The sequence below is a fragment of the Rhinopithecus roxellana genome, chromosome 4 (assembly GCF_007565055.1).
Source record: "Rhinopithecus roxellana isolate Shanxi Qingling chromosome 4, ASM756505v1, whole genome shotgun sequence".
Taxonomy (NCBI): domain Eukaryota; kingdom Metazoa; phylum Chordata; class Mammalia; order Primates; family Cercopithecidae; genus Rhinopithecus; species Rhinopithecus roxellana.
The window spans coordinates 120,917,649-120,942,494 of record NC_044552.1 but is presented as its reverse complement, the minus strand read 5'-3'; the positions used below and the strand labels follow the sequence as shown (position 1 = coordinate 120,942,494).

Below are 24,846 nucleotides of genomic sequence, written 5' to 3'. Positions count from 1 at the left end.
TATATATTCAGTATGGCTTATCATGTTTCAATGTATTTTACATGTATATTAATTCTGCCAGAAAATGTGAAAAGCTATGGGATTTGCCATGCGTATGACTGTACACTGAAAGGTAGATATGTTTTAACTATGTTCCTGGGGGAATACTTCCTTATGCTAGTGGCCATTTCCCTTTGGTTTGCAAATAAGTCCTTCATTTAAAGTAAATACAGGACTCAAACTTGTGCTGACTTAACAATTAACTAACTTTTACACCTGCCTTTTAGGGTTCAGACAATAACCTCTGATTAATCTGAGGCTGATTTTATCCTTAACTTACTATAAGCGATAAGCAGCTGCAGAGGGACTAATTCTTAAAGTGGCACGATGTAAGTCTTTTCGTATAATCTAACATCATGATTATCTCATGTCTTATTTACTTTTTCTATTATCAATAGTACAGTGTCTGAATGAATATCGTTCAGGACAAAAATGAGTGAAAAGAAAGCCACACATTTAACCATCAAAACTGACCTAGGACATCAGGTATAAAGAAAATAAAACAATATCTATAATATACGAGCAGGCCACATAGGTTCCTTACACAAGAGAATGACTAGCAGTCTGATAACCAATGTCTCTTCTGCAATACTAAATGCCAGAATGCAAAGATAATCAATTTCCACAATGTTCTGAGGAGAAAAGGTTATGTTCAAGTAATTAAAAATCCTGGCAAGCTGTCTAATAGTAAAGGCAACTGACAAGTATTTAAAAATATGTAGACTCAGATAATTCACTTCCCATTTTCTAATTCTTGAAGAACAACTAGAAAATGTACTCTGAGGTATAAACAAAATTAAGAGCTCAGCATGCCAAAAAAAAAAAAAATTAAGTGATTATAGACAGTTAAAATAGAGGTTTGATTCTTTTTCCTGGAGGGGGTGTCATGTCATGTCATGTGGAGATTTTTTTTTCACTTTCTATTAAAGGTATCTCAAAAAAACAAATATGGTACTATTTCTAAGAAAGAAAAAAACCCAAACAAAAAAAAAATCAAAAACAAAAAGGAAACAAGTAAATTAAAAAGAGAGTGAGAGGTGACGTGGAACAAGGGGACAGAGGTGGTTTTGTTCTCAGGCTGATCTTTATTTACTGAAGGGACACTGGATTATATTATAGTACTATAGAATCAACCTCAAGTTTGATTGACCATAACCATATATTTACTGTAAACTTCATTCAGAATTCCAACTTGGAATGTTAAGAAACATACTGGCGGGGCGTGGTGGCCCACACCTGTAATCCCAGCACTTTGAGAGGCCAGGGCAGGTGGATCACGAGGTCAGGAATTTGAGACCAGCCTGACCAAGATGGTGAAACCCCATCTCTACTAAAAATACAAAAATTAGCTGGGCGTGGTAGCGCACGCCTGTAATTCCAGCTACCTAGGAGGCTGAGGCAGGAGAACTGCTTGAACTCGGGAGGAGATTGCAGTGAGCCAAGATTGAGCCACAGCACTCCAGCCTGGGCGACACAGCGAGACTCTGTCTCAAAAAGAGAGAGAGAGAGAAAAAAAGAAACATCTTTCCTTTGAAAAGAGGTCTGATAAATTCTCATCTGCTCATTTCCCTCACCCATTTAATGGCTGCAGCTAGCATATAGCACTCTCCTAGAACTGCCATTTATGGCAGCACTTGGAGCAAGCAGGATGTGGGCGTGAAAATGGGTAAAGAAGTAAGCTGGGAATCCAGGGTTAAGTCTGGGGTCGAGAAGTCACTCAGGGTCCCAGCCTCAGCTAGTCTAAAATCCTGGCTCACTCCCTTTCTGTTTTTTTCTCAGGCTCTCACAGATACTTAAATCACGGTATCTCTTCTTTTTGGGTCAGCAGAATACAAAGTTTGGGGCTACAAATATCCCACTTTGATACATACTTAGACAGACTCCTTTTTTCCTCCCTATCCTAAACATTTTCTTCTCCTAAGCCCTTTAAAGAAAATAAGAGGGGGCGGAGCAAGATGGCCGAATAGGAACAGCTCCAGTCTCCAACTCCCAGCGCGAGTGACACAGAAGACAGGTGATTTCTGCATTTTCAACTGAGGTACTGGGGTCATCTCACTAGGGAGTGCCGGACAATCAGTGCTGGTCAGCTGCTGCAGCCCGACCAGCGAGAGCTGAAGCAGGGCGAGGCATTGCCTCACCTGGGAAGCCCAAGGGGGAAGGGAATCCCTTTTCCTAGCCAGGGGAACTGAGACACACAACACCTGGAAAATCGGGTAACTCCCACCCCAATACTGTGCTTTAAGCAAACAGGCACACCAGGAAAATATATCCCACACCTGGCCGGGAGGGTCCCACGCCCACGGAGCCTCCCTCACTGCTAACACAGCAGTCTGCAGCGATCTATCCGCAAGGCAGCAGCGAGGCTGGGGGAGGGGTGCCCGCCATTGCTGAGGCTTAAGTAGGGAAACAAAGCCCTGGGAAGCTCGAACTGGGTGGAGCTCACACCAGCTCAAAGAGCCCTGCCTGTCTCTGTAGACTCCACCTCTGGGGACAGGGCACAGCTAATCAACAACAACAACAACAACAACAAAGCAGCAGAAACCTCTGTAGACGCAAATGACTCTGTCTGACAGCTTTGAAGAGAGCAGTGGATCTCCCAACACAGAGGTTGACATCTGAGTACGGACAGACTGCCTGCTCAAGTGGGTCCCTGACCCCTGAGTAGCCTAAATGGGAGACATCCCCCACTAGGGGCAGACCGACAACCCACACCTCACACAGTGGAGTACACCCCTGAGAGGAAGCTTCCAAAGCAAGAATCAGACAGGTACACTTGCTGTTCAGCAATATTCTATCTTCTGCAACCTCTGCTGCTGATACCCAGGCAAACAGGGTCTGGAGTGGACCTCACGCAATCTCCAACAGACCTACAGCTGAGGGTCGGGTCCTGACTGTTAGAAGGAAAACTAACAAACAGGAAGGACACCTATACCAAAACCCCATCAGTACGTCACCATCATCAAAGACTAGAGGCAGATAAAACCATAAAGATGGGGAAAAAGCAGGGCAGAAAAGCTGGAAATTCAAAAAATAAGAGCGCATCTCCCCCTGCAAAGGAACGCAGCTCATCACCAGCAACGGATCAAAGCTGGACGGAGAATGACTTTGACGAGATGAGAGAAGAAGGCTTCAGTCCATCAAACTTCTCAGAGCTAAAGGAGGAATTACGTACCCAGCGCAAAGAAACTAAAAATCTTGAAAAAAGAGTGGAAGAATTGATAACTAGAATAATTAATGCAGAGAAGGCCATAAACGAACTGACAGAGATGAAAACCATGACACGAGAAATACGTGACAAATGCACAAGCTTCAGTAACCGACTCGATCAACTGGAAGAAAGAGTATCAGCGATTGAGGATCAAATGAATGAAATGAAGTGAGAAGAGAAATCTAAAGAAAAAAGAAGAAAAAGAAATGAACAAAGCCTGCAAGAAGTATGGGATTATGTAAAAAGACCAAATCTACGTCTGATTGGGGTGCCTGAAAGTGAGGGGGAAAATGGAACCAAGTTGGAAAATACTCTTCAGGATATCATCCAGGAGAACTTCCCCAACCTAGTAGGGCAGGCCAACATTCAAATTCAGGAAATACAGAGAACGCCACAAAGATACTCCTCGAGAAGAGCAACTCCAAGACACATAATTGCCAGATTCACCAAAGTTGAAATGAAGGAAAAAATCTTAAGGGCAGCCAGAGAGAAAGGTCGGGTTACCCACAAAGGGAAGCCCATCAGACTAACAGCAGATCTCTCGGCAAAAACTCTACAAGCCAGAAGAGAGTGGGGGCCAATATTCAACATTCTTAAAGAAAAGAATTTTAAACCCAGAATTTCATATCCAGCCAAACTAAGTTTCATAAGTGAAGGAGAAATAAAATCCTTTACAGATAAGCAAATACTTAGAGATTTTGTCACCACCAGGCCTGCCTTACAAGAGACCCTGAAGGAAGCACTAAACATGGACAGGAACAACCAGTACCAGCCATTGCAAAAACATGCCAAAATGTAAAGACTATTGAGGCTAGGAAGAAACTGCATCAACTAACGAGCAAAATAACCAGTTAATATCATAATGGCAGGATCAAGTTCATACATAACAATATTAACCTTAAATCTAAATGGACTAAATGGTCCAATTAAAAGACACAGACTGGCAAACTGGATAGAATCAGGACCCATCAGTTTGCTGTATTCAGGAGACTCATCTCACATGCAGAGACATACATAGGCTCAAAATAAAGGGATGGAGGAAGATCTACCAAGCAAATGGAGAACAAAAAAAAGCAGGGGTTGCAATCCTAGTCTCTGATAAAACAGACTTTAAACCATCAAAGATCAAAAGAGACAAAGAAGGTCATTACATAATGGTAAAGGGATCAATTCAACAGGAAGAGCTAACTATCCTAAATATATATGCACCCAATAAAGGAGCACCCGGATTCATAAAGCAAGTCCTTAGACACTTACAAAGAGACTTAGACTCCCATACAATAATAATGGGAGACTTCAACACCCCACTGTCAACGTTAGATAGATCAATGAGACAGAAGGTTAACAAGGATATCCAGGAATTGAACTCATCTCTGCAGCAAGCAGACCTAATAGACATCTATAGAACTCCCCACCCCAAATCAACAGAATATACATTCTTCTCAGCACCACATCACACTTATTCCAAAATTGACCACATAATTGGAAGTAAAGCACTCCTCAGCAAATGTACAAGTACAGAAATTATAACAAACTGTCTCTCAGACCACAGTGCAATCAAACTAGAACTCAGGACTAAGAAACTCAATCAAAACTGCTCAACTACATGGAAACTGAACAACCTGCTCCTGAATGACTACTGGGTACATAACGAAATGAAGGCAGAAATAAAGATGTTCTTTGAAACCAATGAGAACAAAGATACAACATACCAGAATCTCTGGGACACATTTAAAGCAGTGTGTAGAGGGAAATTTATAGCACTAAATGCTCACAAGAGAAAGCTGGAAAGATCTAAAATTGACACTCTAACATCACAATTAAAAGAACTAGAGAAGGAAGAGCAAACACATTCAAAAGCTAGCAGAAGGCAAGAAATAACTAAGATCAGAGCAGAACTGAAGGAGATAGAGACACAAAAAGCCCTCCCAAAAATCAATGAATCCAGGAGTTGGTTTCTTGAGAAGATCAACAAAATTGATAGACTGCTAGCAAGACTAATAAAGAAGAAAAGAGAAGAATCAAATAGACGCAATAAAAAATGATAAAGGGGATATCACCACCGACCCCACAGAAATACGAACTACCATCAGAGAATACTATAAATACCTCTATGCAAGTAAACTAGAAAATCTAGAAGAAATGGATAATTTCCTGGACACTAACACTCTCCCAAGACTAAACCAGGCAGAAACTGAATCCCTGAATAGACCAATAGCAGGCTCTGAAATTGAGGCAATAATTAATAGCCTACCAACCAAAAAAAGTCCAGGACCAGATGGATTCACAGCTGAATTCTACCAGAGGTACAAGGAGGAGCTGGTACCATTCCTTCTGAAACTATTCCAATCAATAGAAAAAGAGGGAATCCTCCCTAACTCATTGTATGAAGCCAACATCATCTTGATACCAAAGCCTGGCAGAGACACAACAAAAAAAGAGAATTTTAGACCAATACCCCTGATGAACATCGATGCAAAAATCCTCAATAAAATACTGGCGAACCGGATCCAGCAGCACATCAAAAAGCTTATCCACCATGATCAAGTGGGCTTCATCCCTGGGATGCAAGGCTGGTTCAACATTTGCAAATCAATAAATGTAATCCAGCATATAAACAGAACCAAAGACAAAAACCACATGATTATCTCAATAGATGCAGAAAAAGCCTTTGACAAAATGCAGCAGCCCTTCATGCTAAAAATTCTCAATAAATTCGGTATTGATGGAACGTACCTCAAAATAATAAGAGCTATTTATGACAAATCCACAGCCAATATCATACTGAATGGGCAAAAACTGGAAAAATTCCCTTTGAAAACTGGCACAAGACAGAGATGCCCTCTCTCACCACTCCTATTCAACATAGTGTTGGAAGTTCTGGCTAGGGCAATCAGGCAAGAGAAAGAAATCAAGGGTATTCAGTTAGGAAAAGAAGAAGTCAAATTGTCCCTGTTTGCAGATGACATGATTGTATATTTAGAAAACCCCATCGTCTCAGCCCAAAATCTCCTTAAGCTGATAAGCAACTTCAGCAAAGTCTCAGGATACAAAGTTAATGTGCAAAAATCACAAGCATTCCTATACACCACTAACAGACAAACAGAGAGCCAAATCAGGAATGAACTTCCATTCACAATTGCTTCAAAGAGAATAAAATACCTAGGAATCCAACTTACAAGGGATGTAAAGGACCTCTTCAAGGAGAACTACAAACCACTGCTCAGTGAAATAAGAGGACACAAACAAATGGAAAAGCATACCATGCTCATGGATAGGAAGAATTTATATAGTGAAAATGGCCATACTGCCCAAGGTAATTTATAGATTCAATGCCATCCCCATCAAGCTACCAACGAGTTTCTTCACAGAATTGGAAAAAACTGCTTTAAAGTTCATATGGAACCAAAAAAGAGCCCGCATTGTCAAGACAATCCTAAGTCAAAAGAACAAAGCTGGAGGCATCACGCTACCTGACTTCAAACTATACTACAAGGCTACAGTAACCAAAACAGCATGGTACTAGTACCAAAACAGAGATATAGACTAAAGGAATAGAACAGAGTCCTCAGAAATAATACCACACATCTACAGCCATCTGATCTTTGACAAACCTGACAAAAACAAGAAACGGGGAAAGGATTCCCTATTTAATAAATGGTGCTGGGAAAATTGGCTAGCCATAAGTAGAAAGCTGAAACTGGATCCTTTCCTTACTCCTTAAACGAAAATTAATTCAAGATGGATTAGAGACTTAAATGTTAGACCTAATACCATAAAAACCCTAGAAGAAAACTTAGGCAATACCATTCAGGACATAGGCATAGGCAAGGACTTCATGTCTAAAACACCAAAAGCAATGGCAACAAAAGTCAAAATTGACAAATGGGATCTAATTAAACTAAAGAGCTTCTGCACAGCAAAAGAAACTACCATCAGAGTGAACAGGCAACCTGCAGAATGGGAGAAAATTTTTGCAATCTACTCATCTGACAAAGGGCTAATATCCAGAACCTACAAAGAACTCAAACAAATTTACAAGAAAAAAACAAACCACCCCATCAAAAAGTGGGCAAAGGATATGAACAGACATTTCTCAAAAGAAGACATTCATACAGCCAACAGACACATGAAAAAATGCTCATCATCACTGGCCATCAGAGAAATGCTAATCAAAACCACAATGAGATACCATCTCACACCAGTTAGAATGGCAATCATTAAAAAGTCAGGAAACAACAGGTGCTGGAGAGGATGTGGAGAAATAGGGACACTTTTACACTGTTGGTGGGATTGTAAACTAGTACAACCATTATGGAAAACAGTATGGCGATTCCTCAAGGATCTAGAACTAGAAGTACCATATGACCCAGCCATCCCATTACTGCGTATATACCCAAAGGATTATAAATCATGCTGCTATAAAGACACATGCACACGTATGTTTATTGCGGCACTATTCGCAATAACAAAGACTGGAATCAACCCAAATGTCCATCTGTGACAGACTGGATTAAGAAAATGTGGCACATATACACCATGGAAAACTATGCAGCCATAAAAAAGGATGAGTTCGTGTCCTTTGTAGGGACATGGATGGAGCTGGAAACCATCATTCTCAGCAAACTATCAGCAAGAACAGGAAACCAAACACCGCGTGTTCTCACTCATAGGTGGGAACTGAACAATGAGATCACTTGGACTCGCGAAGGGGAACATCACACACTGGGGCCTATCATGGGGAGGGGGGATGGGGGAGGGATTGCAGTGGGAGTTATACCTGATGTAAATGACGAGTTGATGGGTGCTTACGAGTTGATGGGTGCAGCACACCAACATGGCACAAGTATACATATGTAACAAACCTGCACGTTATGCACATGTACCCTAGAACTTAAAGTATAATAATAATAATAATAATAAAAAGAAAATAAGAGAATATAGGTTCAAGGATGAAAATTAGGTAAAATTACATTTCTGTGAAAATCAGACTTTACCTGTCCTGGTCTGGGACCAGAGAGCGTTGGGTAATAATAATGAACAGACTTACGATTCTATTTAGAGGTGATGGAGAAAGGGCAAAGATTAAGTATTGGCAAGCCGGGGGGCTGTCAGGGAGAGAGGTAGTAACATCCTTAGTTTGTAGCAGAGACACAGAAGGAGAAGAGCAGCCAATCCTTCCTCAAAAAAATACATCAAAAAGGACTGAGTATATTATTCAAATATATTAAAATAATAAATTTTTCTTAATTGCCATCTTTAATTTTTTAATACTAAGGAATAAAATTTATAATCATGTTACGGCTACTCTTTTAGCATATTTACTAAACGATAACTGAAACATACATACTACAGTCAAGTACTTTTTAATGAGTATGCTAATTCCTCACGTACTGGTCTTTTCTGGAGTCCCACATATTAAGTTATCAAACATGTTAAATCAATCATAGGGATTTATTACAAATAGAAAAGAGAGTCAATTTGCTACTGAGGCATATATTAATCATCAACACAATTCAAATACTTTAATATTATCTTTATTTATTTAGTTTGGAGATGGTGTCTTGCTCTGGTGCCACGGCTGGAGTGCAGTGGTGCAATCTCCGCTCACAGCAACCTCCACCTCCTGGGTTCAAGCGATTCCCCTGCCTCAGCCTCCTGAGTAGTTGGGACTACAGGCGTGCACCACCACGCCCAGCTAATTTTTTGTATTTTAGTAGAGACAGGGTTTCACCATGTTGGCCAGGATGGTCTCGATCTCCTGACCTTGTGATCTGCCCACCTTGGCCTCCCAAAATGTTGGGATTACAGGCATGAGCCACCATGCCCGGCCATCTTTATTTTCTGAATTGGTACAGTTTAAATATCCCTAATCCAAAAACCTGAAATGTGAAATCCTCCAAAATCTGAAACTTTATGAACATTGACATGACTTTCAAAGAAAATGTTCATTGGGACATTTTGGATTTCTAATTTTTGGCTCAGGGATGCAGGAAGTATAACACAAATGTTCCAAAATTTGAAAAAGACCAAAATCCAAAACACTTTTGGTCCCAAGCATTTTGGATAGGGGATACTCAACTTTTATTACCAAATCTTTCTCACAGCAGGAAATGGAGAATCACAGGAAGTACTTGGAAGACTCATGAATACAAAGGATAAGAAATAAGAGTAGGACTAGGGAATGTACAGTGTACTCTATATCATCTTAAGAGTCTTTTAATTGCAAACTAGCAACTAATATATGTTTCACACAAATATTATATTTAGAGACTAAAAGGGAAATCTAATTCTCTTCCTTTTATTAATAAAACTTTTTAAATATAGTGAATAGATGCTGTAATTGTTAAATGCCTTTTGTTGAGAAGAGGGATAAAAGATAAGACTTCAGTTCTGTAATAATAAAGCAAAGTAACCTGTAAGAGAAATGAAGCATAATGGCCTTTTTTCACTATTATAAAACATTCACTTTAAATAATGATGCTAGTGCACAAAATAACATTCATTTTTAGAAGGGTAAAAATCAATTTGTACAAATATTTACATTACATTATCAAAACTATAAATTATCTCTAAGTTAACAACATTAATATAAACCAATCTTGCAGGGATATAACTTTCGGCAAAAGGGAGGTTGTAAGAGCTTTCTACAATGGCACTGTAACTATAACCAGTATAATCTTGCAGTTTCTTAACACTTTTAACAATGCAGCAACAGACTGTCTTACCATTGGTGCTGTATCTACCTGATGGTTACAAGGCTTTCTGTCTTTGCTGATAATCCCTGTGGAAAGAAAACATTGTGAATATTTGGTTATTAAGCCTGTCCATTTCATGTTGAAAATATTTATGCCATTTTAGTGGAAAAACATTTATTATGACTCACACAGCTTTCAAGAAAAAAGTCTCACTCGGAAGGCAGGATCCTTTTAAGATGTATCATGAATTCTTTGGTCAGAAACAGTTGGTGAGTTTAGCTAAACTGACTCAAGGTTAACTAAGCCTTTTTTCCCATTCAAGTGATGTCTAGCAATAGTGTAAGATGCGTCCATATCCTGCTCTCAGCTCAAAAATCACACCATTATCTGGGCTCTGCTGCTTTTCTTCTATGAAAGTTTTATTTCTGATTCAAGGATATGAAGTTTTTAAAAAGAAGTATTACAAGGGCTATGAAGTGAATCACCACTGTCTTATTTTTTCAAAAGAATAAATACATCCATCTGAATTTCTCTTTGATCATCTGACTTCCTACTATGACATACTCTATTTATTCAATCACCATGAGTATCTGAAGAAAAATGTTCCCCTGATTCCCTCCTTTAAAATGGTAACACAGACAGCTAATCTCGAGAAATATTCTTTTATCCATGTGTGGATTTATCTTTTTGTTCTCAATGTTCTCTACTGCATTTCTTTGTAATAAACAGCCTTTCAGGACGTGACACAGGACATCTCATCTGTAAAGACACTGGTTCAAAGTCTAACTCAAGTTAAAAATGAACACAAGTGTGGGTCTTGTTTAATTCCTAATTTCTGTCTACTAGCAAACTAACCTATAATTTAGGATATTAACACAGTTTGTTCAAATAATGCTAAAGGTTGTCATATGCAGGACTAGAGGCAAGAACTACAATGTCTGTTAATAGCAATTAGTAAAATTCCTACTTTAAATATTAGTTCTTCTTCTAAAAGCATATGACTCATTTTTCTTAAAGTATGGTAAAGGATTAAGTGAGATCAACACAAACAATCATTTTCTATCCCTTTGCAAGAGTATTTTCAAAATGAATCATGAAACATGATTAAAGTAACAGTTTTTGTTTCATTAAATTTTTTTAACATTTATTGTTAGCCAGTGAAGTATAAAGCACTATACTACCTTCATTCAATTGACTAATATTTTTGAGTGGTTATTCTTGGCACCCAGTGATAAAAGATGAATATATTACAGTTTCTGACTACAAGAGTCTAGTAAAGCATGGATATCCTTTTTTGAAGAACTACCACAGAGCAAATTAACAGAGTTTCATCTTAAGTGTAATAAAATCTTTAAGGTAATTTTGATGGAAAGACACTCTTCTTCATAGAGTAACACCAGTTTTGGGTAAATTTCTTTTTTTAAAGGGTACAACATGCAGGCAAATACTCAAGTAATGTAGATTCCTATTGTAAGATTTTAACAATACAGAAGCATACAGAGAATAAATTGAGAAATCCCAACTTTGTCAGCCCCTACAGTCTCACAATCCTAGCTGCAACCACTGAGAACTGTGTGGCATGGCAACTGGCTTTCAATGAGAGTGGTCATGCCAGAGTTCAGCAATTAACAACATCTTACACACGTCTTCTTGCTATTGTAATCTGACTACTATAAAATTGACCTAGGCTGATTATCGATTTTTAAATTCTTATCTAAATAGAAAGTAATTTTAATTGGAGAAAAGGAACTTTAAAATAATAAAAACCAAAGCAAACCAGGAAAAAATCTATATACATAGTTTATACAATAACAAGAAAAAAACCAAAAAACTCTACAGATTTTAGAGTTTCAATTTTAGGATAAGAATGTTTGAAAATTAGAATTTCAAAAAGTGGATTATCCAAAGTTATAATCTTAGTTTTTTTTTTTTTTTTTTTTTTTTGAGACGGAGTCTCGCTCTGTCGCCCAGGCTGGAGTGCAGTGGCCGGATCTCAGCTCACTGCAAGCTCCGCCTCCCGGGTTCATGCCATTCTCCTGCCTCAGTCTCCCGAGTAGCTGGGACTACAGGCGCCCGCCACCTCGCCTGGCTAGTTTTTTGTATTTTTTAGTAGAGACGGGGTTTCACCGTGTTAGCCAGGATGGTCTGGATCTCCTGACCTCGTGATGCGCCCGTCTCGGCCTCCCAAAGTGCTGGGATTACAGGCTTGAGCCACTGCGCCCGGCCTAATCTTAGTTTTAAATTTAGATTACATATATAAATAATATCATTTGGAGATACAATTATGCATGTTTGTTCAAGCTTGCAGTAAAAAATAAATAGAAAGGAATAAACTTTAGAAAAAATGTATCAAAATAACTTCCTATTTTAGGTAAATTTTACTTAAAAACCTATCTGTATCTCATTTCACTTTTATTAAGGTATAACAATTATTGAAAGCTTATAATAAATAGCTTGCTATAATGGATAGTATTAAATCTCTACTTAGCTAGGCCATGGTACCCAGATACTTGATCAAACATTATTCTAGATATTTCTTTGAAGGTTTTGGATAGAATTAACATTTAAATCAACAGGCTTTGAGTAAAGCACACTGCCCTCCATAATGTACGTGGGCCTCATTCACTCAGATGAAGGCCTTAAGAAAATGACAACTCACTTGACAGCGAGGGGATTCTGCCAACAGGCTGCCCTCTGACTGGAACTGCAACTCTTTCCTACGTCTCCCTCCTGTAGGCCTAACCTGCAGATTTTGGTCTCGCCAGCCCCCACAATGTTTGAGCCAATCCCTTAAAGTAAACCTTTCTCTCTCTATGGACTTCCTACTGGTTCCGTTTCTCTGGAGAACCCTAATAATACACTTACTTTCTGGTAAATATGAAATAAATAAAAATACTATTGTTTATACTCTAAATTATACATGTTATGTTCATTCAACATAATTGTGAAGGAATATAGTTAAAATGTTGATGTTATTATGAAATATTTTAAAATCTGCATATGTCCGAATGAACTCAGGAATATAGAATATAGGCAGAATAAATCGACCTATCAACAAATAAAAATGAAAAAAATTATAAAGGCAGTCTGTCAGCAGAATAAAGAATCAGTCAATCAATAAATATTACTGCTAGGTTGTCCAGTCTAACAATCTCTGCCTTTCAATGATTTGACTATTTACATTTAACGCAATTACTCATATGGCTTTGTTGAAGTTTAGAATTTTGCTATCTTACTGCATATCTTTTTGTTCCTTTCTTCCTCTTTTTCTATATTCTTTTGGAATAGTCAAATAGTTTTACTCTTCCATTTTATGTCCTCTGATGGCTTTTTAGCTACATCTCTTCATATTTTTTAATGGCTAATATAGAGATTGAACCATACAACTTTACTATACTTTGAATTAGAATTTTTTCTACTTCAAGAATAATACAAGCAACTTAAAAGTGTTAACCCCATTTATACAACCACATTTATGCTTTTGCTGCCTTGTATTTAACTTCTATATGTTATAAACACCACAATACATTGTCAGTATTATTGTTTTAAACCGATATATTTATCTTTACTCCTTACAGATCCAGGCTTTCACATAAGATCATTAACCCCCTGTTATTTTGTAGTGTAAGTCTGCTGGTGACTATGTTTTGTTTTTTTCCTGAAAAATCTTTAGTAGGGATTCATTTACAAAGAATGTTTTCCTGGGTATTGAAATCTAGGTTAATAGCCATTTGCTTTTAGAAAATGATTTCATTCCATTACTTCTTATGAGAAGGAAGGTATCATTCTTACTATGATTTCCCTGAACCTAACACATTTTTTTCCCCTCTGGTTGCTTTTGTACTTTTCTTTTTAGTTCAATCAGGAGGTATCTAGGTATGGTTTTATACACACACACACACACACACACACACACACACACACACACACACACGTGTATATTTATACTCTAAAGGAATATAAATTTTTCATTTTCTTCAGTTTAATTAGGCGGTACCTATGGTTTCATTTATATATATGTATATGCGTATGTGTGTATCCTTCTTGGATTTTACTAAGCTTTCAAATTTTTTTATTTATTTTATTTTATCTTATCTTATCTTATTTTATTTTATTTTATTTTATTTTATTTTATTTTATTTTTGAGACGGAGTCTTGCTCTGCCACCCAGGCTGGAGTGCAGTGGCCGGATCTCAGCTCACTGCAAGCTCCGCCTCCCGGGTTTACGCCATTCTCCTGCCTCAGCCTCCCAAGTAGCTGGGACTACAGGCGCCCGCCTCGTCGCCCGGCTAGTTTTTTGTATTTTTTTAAGTAGAGACAGGGTTTCACCGTATTAGCCAGGATGGTCTCGATCTCCTGACCTCGTGATCCGCCCGTCTCGGCCTCCCAAAGTGCTGGGATTACAGGCTTGAGCCACCGCGCCCGGCCTCAAATTTTATTTTTTTAAATTTTATTTTTTATTTCAAAAGGTCTTTGAGGAACAAGTGGTGTTTGGTTACATGGGTAAGTTCTGTAGTGGTGATTTCTGAAATTTTGTGCATCTGTCACCCAAGCAGTGTACACTGTACCCAATGTGTACTCTTCTATCCCTCACCCCTGTCCCACCCTTTGCCCCAAGTTCCCAAAGTCCTTAGAATAAGAGTCTCCAATTCTATCCAGGTTGCTGTGAATGCCATTATTCCATTCCTTTTTATGACTAAGTAGTATTCCATGGTGTGTGTGTGTAGGTGTGTGTGTATGTGTATATATATGTATAAAGAAAATGTGGTGTATATACATATACTTGTTGATTGATGGGCATTTGGGATGGTTCCATATTTTTGCAACTGCAAATTGTGCTGCTATAAACATGTGTGTGTAAGTATCTTTTTTGTATAATGACCCTTTTTTTTTTTCTGGGTAGACGGTAGTGGGATTGCTGGACCAAAAGCGCTACTTTTATTAGGTTGGTACAAAAGTAATTGTGGATTTTGCTGATTGAAACTAATGGCAAAAACTGCAGTAACTTTTTCACCAACCTAATAGTTCTTTAACGAAACTCCACACTGTTTCCCACAGTGATTGTTCATGTTCACATTCCCACCAGCAATGCAGGAGTGTTCCCTTTTCACCGCATTTACACCAACATCTATTATTTTTTGATTATGGCCATTCTTGCAGAAGTAAGGGGGCATCACATTGCAGTTTTGATTTGCAGTTCCCTGATCATTAGTGATGTTGAGCATTTTTTCATATGCTTGTTGGCCTTCTGTATATCTTCTTTTGACAACTGTCAATTGTATATGCATGTCCTTAGCCCACTTTCTGATGGGATTGTTTTTTTTCTTGCTGATTTGTTTGAGTTCCTTGTAGATTCTGGATAGTAGTTCTTTGTCAGATGCATACTTTGAGAAGATATTCTCCCACTCTGTGCGTTCTCTGTTTACTCTGCTGATTCTTTTGCTATGCAGAAGCCTTTTAGTTTAACTAAGTACCATCTATCTTTGTTTTTGTTGCGATTGCTTTTGGGTTCTTGGTCATAAAGTCTTTGCCTAAGCCAGTGTCTAGTAAGGGTTTTCCGATATTATCTTCCAGAATTTTTATGACTCTGGGTCTTAGATTTAAGTCTTTCATCCATCTTGAGTTGATTTTTGTGTAAAATGAGAGATGAGGATCCAGTTTCATTCTTCGACATGTGGTTTGCCAATTATCCCAGCACCATTTGTTGAATAGGGTGTCCTTTCCTCACTTTTATGTTTTGTTTGCTTTGTCAAAGATCAGTTGGCTGTTAAGTATTTGGGTTTATTTCTGGGTTCTCTATTCTGTTTCATTGGTCTAGTATCAGTACTATGCTGTTTTGGTGACTATAGCCTTATAGTTTGAAGGTGGATAATGTGATGCCTCCACATTTGTTCTTTTTGCTTAATCTTGCTTTGGCTACATGGGCTCTTTTTTAGTTTCATATGAATTTTAGGATTGTTTTCTAGTTCTGTGAAGAATGATGGTGGCATTTTGATGCAAATTGCATTGAATTTTTTATTGCTTTTGGCAGTTATGGTCATTTTCACAATATTGATTTTACCCATTTATGAGCATGGGATGTGTTTCCATTTTTTTGGTGTCATCTGTGATTTCTTCCAGCAGTTTTGTACTTTTCCTTGTAGAGATCTTTCATCTCCTTGGTTAGGTACATTCCTAAGTATTTTATTTTATTTTTTTGCAGCTACTATAAAGGGGGTTGAGTTCTTGGTTTGATTCTCAGCTTGGTCACTGTTGGTGTTTAGCACTGCTACTGATTTGTGTACATTGATTTTGTATCCAGAAACTCTACTGAATTAATTTATCAGATCTAGGAGCTTTCTGGATAAGTCTTTAGGGTTTTCTATGTATACAATCATATCACCAGCAAACAGCGACAGTTTGACTTCTTTACTGATTTGAATGTCTTTCTTTCTTTCCCTTGTCTGATTACTACGGCTAGGACTTCCAGTATTATGTTGAACAGAAGTGGTGAAAGTGGGCATCCTTGTCTTGTTCCATTTCTCAGGGGGAGTACTTTCAACTTTTCCCTGTTCAGTATAATGTTGACTGTAGGTTTGTCACCGATAGCTCTTATTATCTTAAGGTATGTCCCTTCTACATCAATTTTGCTGAGGGTTTTAATCATAAAGGACACTGGATTTTGTCAAATGCTTTTTTCTATTGAGATGACAATATTACTTTTATTTTTAATTCTGTTTAAGTTCTATATCACACTTATTGACTTGCATATGTTAAACCATCCCTGCTTGATCATGGTACATTATCTTTTTGATATGCTACTGGATTTGGTTAGCCAGTATTTTGTTGAGGATTTTTGCATCTATATTCATCAGGGATATTGGTCTGCAGTTTTCTTTTTTTTTTTTTGTTATATCCTTTCCTGGCTTTGGTATTACGGTAACACGGGCTTCACAGAATGATTTAGGAAAGATTCCCTTGTTCTCTATCTTTTGGAATAGTGTCAAGAGGATTGGTAACAACTCTTCTTTGAATGTCTGATAGAAATCAGCTGTGAATCCATCTGGTCCTGGATTTATTTTTGATGGCAATTTTTTTTTATTACCATTTCAATCTTTGTGCTTGTTATTGGTCTGTTCAGAGTTTCTATTTCTTTGTGGTTTTATCTAGAAGGATAGCATATTTCCAGGAATTTATCCACCTCCTTTAGGTTTTCTGATTTTTGTACATAAAGGCTTTCACAGTAGCCTGGAACAATCTTTTGTTTCGGTGGGTTGGTTGTAATATCCCCCATTTCGTTTCTAATTGAGCTTATTTGGATCTTCTCTCTTCTTTTCTTGGTTCGTCTCACTAGTGGTCTGTCAATTTTGTTAATCTTTTCAAAGAACCAGCTTTTCATTTCATTCATATTTCGTATTTTTTTGTTGTTTCATTTAGGTCTGCTCTGATCTTTGTTATTTCTTCTCTTCTGCTGGGTTTGGGTTTGGTTTGTTCTTGTTTCTCTAGCTCCTTGAGGTATGACCTGTGTGCCTGTGCTCTTTCAGATGATTGTAGGCATTTATGGCTATGAACTTTCCTCTTAGCACTGCTTTTGCTGTATTCCAGAGGTTTTGACAAGTTGTATCACTATTATCATCCAGTTCAAAGAATTTTTAAATTTCCATCTTGATTTCGTTGGTGACCCAGTGATCATTTGGGATCAGTTTATTTAAATTCCATGTATTTACATGGTTTTGAGGGTTCCTTTTGGAGTTCCTTCATTTATGAAGCTTAGTTCCTCTGGATACAAAATTCTTGGCTGATGATTGTTTTGTTTAAGGAGGCTAAAGATAGGACCCCAATCCCTTCTAGCTTCTAGGATTTCTGCTAAGAAATCTGCTGTTAATCCGACAGATTTTCCTTTATAAGTTACCTGATGCTTTTGCCTCACAGCTCTTAAGATTCTTTCCTTCATCTTGACTTTAGATAACCTGATGATGTGACTAGGTGATGATCTTTTTGTGATGAATTTCCCAGGTGTTCTTTGAGCTTCTTGCATTTGGATGCCTGTATCTCTAGCAAGACCAGGGAAGTTTCCCTAGATTATTCCCTTAAGTACGTTTTCCAAACTTTTGGATTTCTCTTTTTCCTCAGGAACACCAATTCTTCTTAGATTTGGTCATTTAACATAATACCAAACTTCTAAGAGGCTTTGTTCATTTAAAAATTTTTTTATTTGGCTTTGTCGGATTGGGTTAATTAGAAAGCCTTTTCTTTTAGCTCTTACATTCTTTCTTTTACTTTTGAGTCTATTGGTAAGACTTTCCAGGCCTCACCCAGCTCCCACGCATCCCAAAATGTCACTCTCATTCCCACTCTACCCCTCAGTAGCAAGGAGCTTATTTCCAGGCAGCCAGTGAGCAGGGTTGAGAACTTGCCCCAGGCTACAAGCCTCTCCTCTGAGAAAGCAAGCAGGGCTTTCAGGTTTTGCACCTTCCCACCTGCTGTGGATTCTGTGCTCGTATCTGCACTCCTCATTTGCTCCCTCCTTCAGATTCTGTCCAGGAAACTTTGCCTTCAGTTGAAATTGTTATAAACTTGAGCTAGACGTTTCCTTCTCTTTATGGTCTTCCTCCAATTCCACTGGCGGCCCTCCCCAAGGACTCCTGCAAGACAGTCAGGAATGCAGGAATGGCTTCCCTGAGGACCAAGAGTGCCCACAGGGCTCTTCCCACAGCTTTCTCTACCCCTATATTTCACTCAGCTCTCTAAATTTGTCTGAGTTCCAGGTAAGGTCAAATCCTTTTCTGGTGATCTGGACCTGCAAGTTCCCCGGTGAGAATGTGTGTTCAGAGGTGGACATTCCCTCTCTCACACTTTGGGCACTAAGTTTTTCAGCCGTCTCACAGAGCCTGTAGCAGCAAGCTCCCTCCTCTAACAGATCTGTGGATTCTCTTAGCTTTTCTGGTATTTTCCTGCAGTAGTTCTTGGAGCAAAAGTTCACAATGTGATTCTCTGCACACTGCTCTGTCCGTCCAAGTGGGAGCTGCAAGTTAGTCCTGCCTCCTATCTGCCATTTTGAGACAGCATCAACACAGTTATGGAAACAAGCTTGAAATGCTGATGACGACTTCTCCTTGCTAAGCTTATGCCTATAGGTTGTCTTTAATTAGAGGAAAACTACTAGCCCATTATTTCTTCAAATATTTCTTCACCCACATTTTCTATTTTCCTTTTGCAATCCCAATTGCATGTTTATTCCATTTCATAGGGTCACACAGATCTGACTCTTTCTTATTCCCATGCCTCCTCTTTATCTTGTTTCAATTTGGATAATCTGCATAATTTTTATTGTTTTGCCCTCCAGTTCAGTAGTCCTTTCTTTTAAGGTGTCCTATCTGTTGTTATCCTGCTGTTATCTGTTGTTACGCCCATCTAATGAATTTGCATTTTATCTGTTATACTCTTCAGATCTAGAGTATCCATTCATTCATTTTTCACGAAATTCTCCATCTTTGCACTCCTTTTGCTCATGGTTCCTCATGTTATTTAACATATATGTAACAGGTATTTTAAAATTCTTGCCTGCTAATTCCAACATTTTGATTATCTGCAGGATTCCTTTTATTCATTGTTCCTTTTCTTGCTTACGGGTCATTTATTTCTGCTAATTTTTATGCCTCAGAATTTGATTATAGGTTAGAACTGCTAGACATGTAATCAGTAGACTGAAATAGAAAACGTATTCCCTCAGAAAAGGTTCACCATTTCCTTTTTCAGAAACCTAAGGGGTAGATCTCTTTTCAAATCAGGAGTTGACTTGGGTTGGGACTGGGCTGTTGCTTAATTTCAATACACCTATTATAACTTCCCCCAAAATGAGATGAGTTATTCCTTCTAGGGGGACTTTGGGATTTAAACTTCTAGAGATTATGAGAACTCTCTCTGCCTTTCTCCCAGTTTCCTGTCAGTGTTTAAGCTGCAAAAGTCCTCCTGAGGAGAACTGATGGGCGAAGAGGACTGAGTGACATTTGGGATCTTTCAGATTCCCATCTACCATGCCAGTCCACATAGTACTTGGAAGTTCAGCTCATCTCTCCTTGCCTCAGCAGTAACTCTGCTTATAGAAGGCTTGCTCTTCTGCTTGCCTGGTTTCTATCTCAATAAATGTTCCCATGTATTAAAGTGACTGCTTGCCTTTACTTCTTGATGCAGTAGGGTTCATTTCTCTTTGCAATTTATTTTATTTAGAATTCTCTGTGACCACATCTCTTTGATGGCTTTTTAGTTTATGTGAGGTCTTCTCAATCATATGGTAACAGTGATGATCATTACAATGTACATATTAATTAGAAGCAAAACTCTACTTCCAATTAGTTATATTGTTGCTTTTTAAAATTTCTTGTTTTTGGTCTATTTCAGTGTATACTCCCTTTTTTTCTTGCCTGTTGATCTTGAATTTTTGTTTTCAATTTTACCAACACTTAAAATCTGCTATTAGTTACCTTCTGGATTCTAACAGTAATAAATACATTTATTATTTATCCAAATAAATTTATGTCTAAACCTCTCTCCAACCAAGATACTATACTTACCAATATCTCCTTGCTCCATATCAAGATTAAACTTTTAGAAGGCTTTTATTTCTCTATTCTTTTTATATAGTTAAGTTTAAAGAGACAAAAATGCATGAGAATTTCCAGAAGTGCTAAGTGTGAATTTATGAAACAAAATGACATAGTGTAAGAAAACATCTAATCTTTTTCTCTATGCCTAACAGAAAAATCTAATGTTTTCCTCTGTCTTGAGATATCTATTTCATTCAGTTGTCATTTGGTTACAGTATACTCTAAATCCTGGTATATCCAAATATGCCTTCCTTTGGATAAGAAACCCTTTATCTTGGTTGCCTATATGTTACTCCACTATCAGCCAGCTTCTAGTGTTTTAGATATGTCAAGTGCTCATCTGATTTTCTTTCCTATGTAAAGAACCTGTCACTCCTCTGTAGAAGCTTGTGATATTTTTCCTTTACCTAGGAAATCAGGAATTTCACCAGAGTATGGCTGAGTGCCTTTGTTATCATTCATCTTTTCCTGGGACTTGATAAACGCTTTGACCTGCAGAGTCTTATCATTCTTCTGCTCAGGGAAATTTTATCCTATTATTTAATTTTTTTTTTTTTTTTTTTTTTTTTTGAGATGGAGTCTCACTCTGTCGCCCGGGCTGGAGTGCAGTGACTGGATCTCAGCTCACTGCAAGCTCCGCCTCGCGGGTTCACGCCATTCTCCTGCCTCAGCCTCCGGAATAGCTGGGACTACAGGCGCCCGCCACCTCGCCCGGCTAGTTTTTGTATTTTTTTTTTAGTAGAGACGGGGTTTCACCGTGTTAGCCAGGATGGTCTCGATCTCCTGACCTCGTGATCCGCCCGTCTCGGCCTCCCAAAGTGCTGGGATTACAGGCTTGAGCCACCGCGCCCGGCCCTTATTATTTAATTTTATAGATCATCTTTACCTTCACAACTTTTATCTTCGTGATAATCTTTTCAAATAATCTTCTATGTGAACATCCTTTCTACTCTAGAGATTTTAACATTTGAAGTCATATAGTTTAGTTTCTTTCTAGAGATCTACAAAGACTAAGACAAGAAGGCTGGCAAACCCTGGAGTGTATATCAGAATGAAGTTTTCCTGGGATCTCAGGACCAGTATGTCAAGGCAAAGGGTCGGGGTGGGAGGACTTTGTTCTACTCAGTGCTGAGCGAGGATTTGTGCAAGGTAAGCAGGCTTTTTCCAAATGTGTGAGTAGAAAACTAAGTTTTCAGAGTTCATTGAGGGCTTTCAGCCAGCAGAAGCTATAAATCCCTTTGGAAATGGGCAATATCTATAAGTTTAATGTTGTAGTACATTAAGGGCCTAGCAGATCCTATGAATCATAATAACCCTAAAAAGGGTCTATACACCTGGAAGAACTGGTTTCTGGAAGAACTGGCATTCAGTCCCAGTCATTGGGAGATGGTTGTAACTTGCAACTAATGAGACTTGAGAAGAGAGGCTTACTCCTGTGCCTCAGCAGAGGGGTATCAGTTGGGCAGGTTTGATTTTGGTACAACTCAGACTTCCATCAGTATAGCTGGGGCAACAGACCACGAACAGGCAAAGAAAATAACTTTCTTCAAGAGCCTTAGTAGCCTGAAGAAGAAAAAATAAACTAGAACTGGTAGTGACACTGATGCCAATGGAAGAATCAGTCTTTTAAATTAAAACAAAACAGACAAAAAACAGCTATTAAGAATTCTCGCCAGGTGCAGTGGCTCATGCCTGTAATTCGAGCACCTTGGGAGGCTGAGGCAGAATTGTTTGAGCCTGGGAGTTTGAGACTAGTTCTGGCAACATAGTGAGACCCTGTCTCTACCAACAACAACAACAACAAAATTAGCTGGATGTGGGTGTGCATGTGTAGTTCCAGCTACTTGGGAGGATGGCCTGAGTTGAGCCTGGGAGGTCAAGGCTTCAGTGAGCTATAGTTGCACCACTGCACTCCAGCCCAGGTGACAGGGTGAGACTTTGTCAAATATACACAAAAGAAGTTTAAGTTAATTACTAAATAACAAGATAACCCTATTTTAAAGGAAGGAAACAGTGGCTTTCAGAAAGTAAATTAGAAGGTAAGTAACATTCCTAAGGTCATATAACTAAAAGCAGCAGTACCTGGACTGACACCCACACCTCTAAGCCACAAACCCTTCGGTCTAGACCCATTTATGTGTTTGTTTAGCCCCTGTGTTTGGGACCTGATTTTTTTCATCTTCATATCCACAGTGCCTAACCCAAATGCTTAAAATATAGAAGGTCAAGAATTGACTCAAATTTTAACTGAATGAATCTATTCTCCTATGCTACATTCACCAGATTCATATGCTACAATGCAGTGTTAGGTGTATTAGTCATCTGAATGCCTGAGTTAACGTACTAGGACTGTCTTAAAAAACGTTAATTTACCCTTTGGTAATGTTCCTAAACTTAGCGCAAAACTGAAATGCATTACCGTCATGTGCTGAGTAATGATGTTTTAGTCAATGACAGATCGCACATACAATGGGGGTCCTATAAGATTACAATACTGCATTTTGCTCTACCTTTTCTACGTTTAGATACACAATTATTTACCATTGTGTTACAACTGCCTGCAGCATTAGGTATGGTCATATGCTGTACAGGTTCATAGTGTAGGAACAGGTGGCCATACCATACAGCTTAGGTGTAGTAGGCTATACTATCTAGGTTTGTGTAAGTACACTCTATGATATTTGCACAACGAAAAAAAACACCTAACTACGCATTTCTTAGAATGTATACCCATTGTTAAGTGATGCATGACCATACTTAAACATTTCCCAAATTTCCCAGATAGTAACACAGGCTAGAGAAGATAATAAAAGAAATTTTATGTTTCTTGGGAGACATTTTTAGTATTTATTTTGTAGAAAATCAGATCATGACATTTTACTCTATTGTACCTAATTTGAACAGCTGAAAGCATACATTTTTTCAGTTTTCCTAAACCTTACCAACCTTTAACTCAGGACTATGATCAAAGAAAGAAGAACAAAGACAAACAGATATGCTGCAAAACAAAAACAGGCAGGAATATGTGCCAAGTTTTGAAGACAGAACATATATCCAGCAATCTTATGTATCATTCATTACCAAATGGTTACAAGCTACTCACTAAGCACAAGGCACTGTTCTGGGAACAGGAGAAGCTCTAACCTCCCTTTCAAGACATCTTATGAGTTACTTGTTTCGGGTATCCTATGTCAGTTTTGGCAATCCCCGTGGATCTTTCTATATAGAACAGAGATAGAATTATGCTTTGATTATCTGTGCCTATGAAAACATGAAATTTATTATATTCCAATAAAATACAGTTATAGAAGGCAGAGATCTTTTCTGCTGAATTAATGTAAAGAAGTTATCTGTCCTGAGACTGCAAGCCTTTCTTAAGAATTGGAAAAGAAGGTGAACTATATTTTGCAGATAATATAATTTTATATCTAGTAAGTCCAAAAGAATCAATGCTAAAATTAACACAATCATAAATTGGAAAGTTAGCATCATATAAAATTTAATATGCAAAAATCAATTTCTCTTTTTTTTTGGAATGAAGTTTCATTCCTGTTGACCAGGCTAGAGTGCAATGGTGCGATCTCGGCTCACTGCAACCTCTTCCTCCCAGGTTCAAGCAATTCTCCTGCCTCAGCCTCCTGAGTAGCTGAGATTATAGGCACCCGCCATCATGCCTGGCTAATTTTTGTATATTTAGTAGAGACAGGGTTTCACCACGTTGACCAGGCTGGTCTTGAACTTCTGACCTCAGGCGATCCACCTGCCTCGGCCTCCCAAAGTGCTGGGATTACAGGCGTGAGCCATCATGCCCGACCTCAAAAATCAATTTCTCTTACATATTCAACGAATTAGAATATACAACGAAAGAGAATACTTCACTTATAAAGGCAATATAAATAAATACATGAATAAATATAACAAAAAATGTGTAGAACAGTATGAAGAACAAAAATACTTCTGAAAAATACAAAAGTACAGGTGGTCCTTGACTTATGATGGTCTGACTTAACAATTTTTCAACTTGACCATAGTTTGAAAGTAACATGCTTTCAGTGAAAAGCATACTTTGAGTACTCACACAACTACTCAGTTTTTCACTTTCAGTGGAATATTCAATAAACTACAAGAGATATTCAACACTTTATTATAAAATAGGCTTTGTCTTAGATGATGTGGCCCAACCACAGGCTAATGTACACGTACATCTAATGTACATCTAATGTACACTTACATCTAATGTAAGTGTTCTGAGCATGTTTAAGGCAGGCTATGCTAAAGTATGATGCTTGGTAGGTTTGGATGCTTTTCTGACATA

The 24,846-nt window shown here is 38.2% G+C and overlaps 1 protein-coding gene across 1 annotated transcript in view; it reads right to left on the bottom strand.

The window, feature by feature from the left end:
- AHI1 (Abelson helper integration site 1) overlaps window positions 1–24,846 on the bottom strand; it is a 226,399-nt gene that overhangs the window by 78,014 nt on the left and 123,539 nt on the right. The window contains 1 exon segment of the mRNA XM_030929352.1: window positions 9,976–10,031. Coding sequence (XP_030785212.1) covers window positions 9,976–10,031 — 56 coding nt within the window.